Genomic DNA, 7,548 nt, shown 5'->3' on the forward strand with positions numbered 1-7,548 from the left:
TGCAAATGGAAGTGAAACAGATGCCAGGATGTTCAGTGTCAGGGCAGAGGGACGTGGCATGCTGCCAGGGACTTCTGGCCATGGGGTTTGCAGCCTTCTCCAAGCTGTATCATTTCCTTCCTCCACTGCATGATGTCCTGCTATTGGACTAAGCATGCTGTTACAGCATCTGATTCTGGCTGAAGTCTTCCTGGTTATTTAGAATTTCAGCTCCGTCCACACTGGTGGAGAGCCTAATTCTACACTAAACTCCTTATTTCCATAATAGTTGTAGTGGTTTTGCTTTTCTAGTCAAATCCAGCCTGCAACAGCTTTCAGAGAAAAATTATAACATTCTTTGCATTAAAAAAATACTGGTTTCATATTTCTAGGCGATAATAATGACTGAGACACATTCTGTAGAAAATATAAGTAATTTTCAAAAATATGTTTAGCTTTCCACATGATTTTGATTTGTAATAAGGAACAAAACTAAAAACTCTTATTTAGATGTTTCATTTTCTTTCCCATAAACATATAAAAATGAGAGTATAAATATGTTAAAAGACAGAAAATACTATAAGCTTTCTTTTTTATGCAATGTATACAGATATTTTTCGATTTCAAATTTTTATTAGTTCTATAAAACCTTCACATAAAAATGTTTTATTTTCTTACATAATTTCTAGATATTTTTAATATAATTACATGGAATTTACAGAATATATTTATACTTAGTTTCTAGATTTTTTTCTAATGTATTCCTATGTATATCATATATATGTAAAAAATACCGGATATATCAATATCGTCTATTTCTTATTAAGCCAAAGCCAACAAAAATGTTATTACCTCACTAAGTGCTTTCAAACAAGAATTCTAATTTTACATAACATGTCCTCTTTTCATTTTGCTGGAAGGAAATGATACATAAAGAATTATTAAGTTGTTGATTAAGACTGTCATCACTGGTTAAGTTGAAGTGTGAGTAAGAGAAAATGAAGCAAACTTTACTTCATAAAATACTAATTTAAAAGATTTCTTACACAGATTTTCTTAAGTATTTTATGCTTACCACCTTTTATGTTGTATTATGGTGTATATGAAGACAAGACAAATTAAGAACTGCATTTTGGAAATTGTGCCCTTTCCAAAGAAACGGTGCCATTTGCAAAGACCATTTCATAATACATTTATCGGAAACCACCAGGTATCAAGGATTTTCCTATTGTGGCAAACTGTGGGTCAAACTGATGCTTCAAAAAGGGCAGTCAGTGTTGTATTAAAGCTGGCCTTCTTTTGTTGCAATAAAGAATCTTGAAGCATTGTTAAATAAATAAATCCCACGTGCTGCTATTGACCACGAAGCAAACTAAATAGAGTTCTCCTGATGGGAGAGCACATTATCAAAGTTCAGTACATTAAATTCAGAGCATTCCCCTTGTGCTAAGGATCTAAGGGCACAAACACGAAACTATTCTTTGCGTTAAGTATCTAAGGCATCCTCACAAAACAATAGTTTACCCAATAGACATTTTGCTGAAAGATGAATGTTTGCATGTCAAAATCAATATATTGTTTAATATACCCATTTTCTAAAACCTAAGATAAAGAATACATAACATTTTGTCAAAAATTTTAATTCTACTTTTAATATTTAAAATGTTAGTCAAATTATAAAAATCTTGACAATATGTCATGAAAAATTAAGTTATCTATGCTGCCAGGTACTGACTCTGCTATCTACTCTCTACTAAGCCTTTTATACTTGCACATCCAAGTAGAAGCTGATTTACAATTGGCTCATGATTTAGTAATATTTATCTCTAATTTTTTATAGAAGAACATAATTCAAGTGAAAGTTTTTTCAGTAGCATGTTTTCTTGTTCATTGTTTGTTTTCTTTTTTGTTTCTGTTTTATAAAACCAGGTGCTTCTCTCAGTTATGCCTTTGTGAGCTCTCAAAAGCATTGTCTTCAACTACTAAAAACATTTGGTGTTTCAGCACTATCATTTTCAACAAACTTGATTTAGTCTTTATCTTCCATATACTTAAAACTGTAAGGAGTTGTTTTAGAACAAGTTTACTCTTGTTTTTTTAAAAAAACATATTTTACACTTAATGTCTTTTTGAGAAATCTGTTGTTATGAAGTTTGATTTGCAAAAACAAAATATGTTGTTGGCACCTCGTATACTTTAACACTTTTTTTTTTATACTTTCTATGTTCTTCTTTAGACTGCATGGAAAATGATTTACCATACATACTAGGAGATTTTTAAGATCTTTCTCTTCAAAAAACTTTGGATCCAGTTATTGTTTTAATTTCATTTCTTCCTCAAATAGGTGAAGAATTTTTAGTAGGACTTTCCTTGAAACACTCCTTGTCTACTTAAGATCATTATAGTTTTAAAGTTATTTTTAAAGTGTTAGGAATTAGAATATAATACATAAGCACTCTAATTATTCATATTTTGCTTAATTTTTATAAATAATTTTTCATATAAAAATATGTTCAGAATCAATTTAGCAGACATTATATTTTAATTACTTATAATAACTAGCAATCTATTATTCTAATTATTAGAATATTCTAAAGTTTTTAATAGCTATTTTATTACAGATAATTATGAACAGAACCATAATTAAATATTATATTATTTTATTCAAAATAGTTGTTATTACTTTAACAGACTAATAGAATTTCAAAACATAAAGCACATAAAGTGAATTTTTTACTACAGGGTACATCTATAATTCTTACTTTAAAAAAGTGAATATTTTGTATTCAGGCCTTGTTTTTATTACTGACATTTTACTGATGAGATATGATGGTAGCCTGTGTGCTAACATGATCATTGATCACATAGCAGCTCAGGAATGTCAGAAATGACAATGAAGATGACATTTCCCTACTTTGTCTTCAAAAGGCTAGGGCTGAAATAGAAGCTAAATGGCAGATTTCAGGTGATTACCATGGCCAGCGGCAAACATGGCACATTTTATTATCCATATACACCTTCCACAAAGGATCATAAGTGCTAGCTTTCTGTGTGTAACGTGTTAGTCTATATGCAGGAGTTACAGTAATAAACAAAACAGAGAAAAACACATCCTTCATTCTGCATCTGGGGAAGAAGAGGCAAACAATAAGAAGTAAAGAATTAAATACCTAACATGGTGAGATAAGTGTGAAGAAAAGTCAGGTGGGCTGAGAGACTAGAGTGAGAGGTGCTCTTTTAGAAATCATGGTCAGGAAGGTCTCTGAGGAAATTATCACAGAGAAGATGCGGACTTAGTCATATTGGTCTCTCCCGTATCACAATTATAACTTTGCTAAAGAATCTCTGCCTCTATTTTTGAAGGAGACCCTGAGGGCCCCCAAAAAGATTTTATTTACCTACCCTCTAAATACAATGAAAGTCTGTCTGGCTATTTCACAAAATGTAGGCAGATTCAGGTGTTCATGGCTTAGGCACTATGTTATATATATTGTGCTTTATATAATCCATTTAAATAAGCATCAAGCTATCGACTTTTTATGTTAGAATTTCTCTGCTTAGGCAACTTTATTAATCTAACAAAGCAAATTATAAGCTGTCCATTTAAACAAGAATTATTATGATGTGACCATTTTAGCTTTTAAGGAAACTAAATTACTATGAAGCAATGGGTAATGAATGCTGCATTTCCTTTCAGCCCTTAATGAGCCTGTGCAATGTTAGGTAAAAACTGGAATAGCAATGCATTTCATTCGCTATGAGAGAAAGAGGACTTCCACATCTTCAAAACCATGAGAAAGGCTTTTCTTGCTTATTTCCCACAACCATTTCATCATAAAATTTTCTCCTAACTTGATCATCTCTCACTACCTCCATATCCAATCCATCAATAAATCCAGTCATCTTATTCCTAAACACATTCCAAATCATTCCAGTTACCCATTACAGAAATTACTTGCATTTCAGCCACCACCATTTTCTTCCTGAACTACTACATTATATTGAGTAGAGGGAGGCTCACTTACCTTTCTGGGACTTGGACTAAAATCTGAGGTTGCAAACGGGAACAGCCTGGAACAAGTAATTACATGTAAGACCAGTGTGCACCATGCTGTCATTGTTTCTCTCTTATTCCCATGCATTTCCTTTATCTTATGGTCACATACATAGCCAAGGCCAGATTTAGTGTAGTCAGGTGAGTTGAGGGAAGAATCTGCCTAGGGCTTGGAGAAAACACCCACAGGGAAGAAAGACAATTGGTTTCAAAGGCTTGGTGAGTTCTGCAGCAGGAGCAGTAGCAGTTCCCAAACAGGTGAATGAGTGCAGTTACCAGGACAGTTTTGTGGAGCACATAAGCATTGTTCAATAACATGCTGACATTTTTTTAGAAGGGAAACCTAATAGAACAAACTTCAGACTTCACATGGTTTAAAAAGTGGAAACTCTGAAAGTGTTTATAATTTAAATAAAATGTGTATTTCTGTAGTCAAAAGGCTAGTGAAATTTGGGGACTGATTTATTAAGCAATATTCTAAATTTAATGTTACTGTAAAGAGCAATCTGGGAATATTTACTTCTTTCCAGCTATTGAAAGAAATAGGCCACAATGAGAAATATATTTAAATGGGAGACCAAAGGAATTAGAGTATTCTATCAGTGCCTCTTTCATCTTCACCCACGAGTCTATTTCCTCAACAATTCTATCCCAGATGATATGTCACCAGGCTCATTTTCCAGTCCTCTCGATTAAGCCAAGATATAACTCAGTGAGGCACATGGATTGAATTCTTTTATATTATTTGAGAGGAATAGCTTCAATTGGTCTCTCAGAGACCTATCAGCTAAATGAAGTGTCTTAGTGTCCTTGCCATGGGGCAACTAAGGTTTAAACATAATTATAGAAGTTAGGCTTCAGATGTATACAAAATCCTAAAGAATTGGAATAATTTTGCTCTCAAGTATTTGAAAAATTTCATTTGATTGTATGTGATTCGTGGTTAAATTCTCTCCAGAATATTACTGCTCATTTTTAAAAAGTCTATTTTAGCATTCAACAGGAGCGCTCAATTAGGGAGGAAAATAATAAACAATAGTTACCTCAGCTATAGATTTTAAACCAAAGATGATGAATCACACAGTTTTAAAGACTGTAAAGTTTAATTTCAGTTGGTGATTAAGTATTACTCTTCAGGCAATTATATTATGCCAGTGATACACCATTTTAAATCCCTAAAACAGAAATATCCTCTTTAGCTTGATAAAACAGAATACATCTGTATTTCTATAAATGAGTTTTTTAAGAAAGGATATATGAAAGTAATAAGGATATTACCATTTGTATTAGACAGGCAAAGGTGTGATAAATTACTTTGTTTTCTAAACACATGATAGTTTCTCTTCCTATAAACATAAAAATGGATAACCAGGCTAAACGGATAAATTAAATTAAAACCAAGTGTTAAATTAATTTAAAACTTAAATTTTGTGTTTTGAGTTCCATAACCTCTATGCTTAGATTACTTTTGAAGTTCAGGTATATATTACAGACTTTTAAATAGGAAAGATATGATAAATTACCCTGAGATTGTATGTGCTTATAATGGCATTATTTCTATCTTGTTGACAAGTCTGTGCTCACCTTTCATAAAAGCAGAGAATGACTGTATGCATTTATCACAACTCTATAAAGTATAGAACAGTTTCTACTTTGTTTCAATTAAGGGGGAAATAACAGATATATAAGTTTAGTAGGAAAAAAAAGCCCTCTATGTGTCCATGAATTCTAAGTTAGGGTGTCTGATTTTTATAGGAAAACAATAATAATAATAATAATAATAATAATAATAATAAAACAGCTTAACAGTAACAAAGATTCTCAGAGTTTTTTTTTTAAGATTGTTGCTTAGTAAAAGAATTATAGCTGGAACAGCTGCAGGAAAATCTGGCACAAAGATAGGGCTCTGGTTAAGATATGCTCTATTGCTTTCTAAAACAGAAGGAATCACAGTGGCATAAATGTTCAAAAGATGAGAGGGTAAAGCAACTATATAATAGTCAATAACATAAAATGTCAATTCTTACTCAACCCTATTCAAACAACCATGCATGATTTCTCCTGAAATTACTACCAGGCTTGATGTTTTGTTCATTAGATTCCTATCACCACCTCTACATGATGTTAAACCAGGGGTGAATAATAGTTGCCCTGCAGCATCATAAAGCGCAACCCCATGCTAACAATCTCTCTGTAACTACAGAGTGAGAACACTGATTAGCTGTGGAGTGTTACTATGAGGGAAACTTAACTGGCAAACAATTTCTCTTCCATTTTCCCAAGTGATTAGAAGAAATAAAAAGTGATGCAGTTTTCACAGGGATTTTGTTGTTTAAAACATACATGAAACTTAGTGTGGCCTTAAAGTTTATGGAAATATTTAAATGCTCTTCTGGGAAGCAAATAGAAGAAAGTCTTTAAAAGGAATGCCAAGATTTATTTTGACCTTTAGCTGAAAGCTATTTCCCCAAAGTAATACTTTTGGAATGGAAAAGAAAATAATAATGATACTCAAAAGAGTTTTAGTTTCTGCTCTGTTCAACTCTACCATATCAGTTATCTATTGCATGTAGGAAAAATTACCACCAAATTTAGAGGTTTAAAACAGCAAACTTTTATAACCTCATCGTGTTTGTGTGAGAGCTATACGGCCACACTTAGCTGGCTCTGAGTTCCTCATGAGGTTTTAGTTCAGCTGTTAGGCAGGACTGCAGGCATCTCCAGGCTAGTGTGCAGCTGAATAATACCTCCTTCCAAGCTCAGGCACATGAACAATGCTAGGCCCTGGTTTCTCACGACACAGAATTCTCTATAGGCTGCCTGAGTGACCTCACAATGTGGCAGCTGGTGATGAGAGACAGAGCTCCAGGAAACACCCTTCACAGCAGCCACAGTCTGTTTGGAACCTGTGCTTAGAAATGACATCCCATCATTTCTTCCATACTTCATTTTTCAGAAGTAAGTCTAGACCACATTCAACAGGAAACAATTACATAAAGGAAAGAATATCTGGAGGCCAAGATCATTGGAGGCCATCTTTGAGACTTCTTACAACGTCTATGTTTCTTTGTTTACTTCTTTTGACTTAAGAAGAATCAAGTGCGGCCAGGGGCAGTGGCACAGGCCTGTAATCCCAGCACTTTGGGAGGCTGAGGCAGGTGGATCACCTGAGGTCAGGAGTTCAAGACCAGCCTGACCAACATGAAGAAACCTCATCTCTACTAAAAATACAATATTAGCCAGGCGTGGTGGTACATGACTATAATCCCAGCTACTTGGGAGGCTGAGGCAGGAAAATCATGTGAAACTGGGAGGTGGATGTTGCAGTGAACCGAGTTCACGCCATTGCAGCCCAGCCTGGGCAGCAAGAGCAAAACTCCATCTCGAAAAATTAAAAAAAAATAAATTATTCTTCTATCTAATGACAGGCGAATAAACATCTTTCTAAAACTAACACATCATGAATATAATATTCTTGTATTTAAGGGCACATGGAATAAAATGTTAAAGCAATC

General features: G+C 33.7%; 1 protein-coding gene across 3 annotated transcripts in view; it reads right to left on the reverse strand.

The window, feature by feature from the left end:
- The window catches only part of LOC131383416 (putative uncharacterized protein encoded by LINC00596), an 84,123-nt gene extending 77,403 nt beyond the window's left edge, over nucleotides 1–6,720 (reverse strand). For all 3 annotated transcript variants that reach the window (XM_058438207.1, XM_058438205.1, XM_058438206.1), the window contains exons 1-2: nucleotides 6,656–6,720; nucleotides 4,005–4,050 (exon numbers count right to left, since the gene is read on the reverse strand). In XM_058438207.1, the coding sequence (XP_058294190.1) occupies nucleotides 4,005–4,050; nucleotides 6,656–6,660 (51 nt within the window). In that variant the 5' untranslated portion in view covers nucleotides 6,661–6,720. The remainder of the gene's footprint in view (nucleotides 1–4,004; nucleotides 4,051–6,655) is intronic.
- Nucleotides 6,721–7,548: the final 828 nt, after the last annotated feature.

This window comes from Hylobates moloch, unplaced genomic scaffold (genome assembly GCF_009828535.3).
Source record: "Hylobates moloch isolate HMO894 unplaced genomic scaffold, HMol_V3 SCAFFOLD_4, whole genome shotgun sequence".
Taxonomy (NCBI): Eukaryota; Metazoa; Chordata; class Mammalia; order Primates; family Hylobatidae; genus Hylobates; species Hylobates moloch.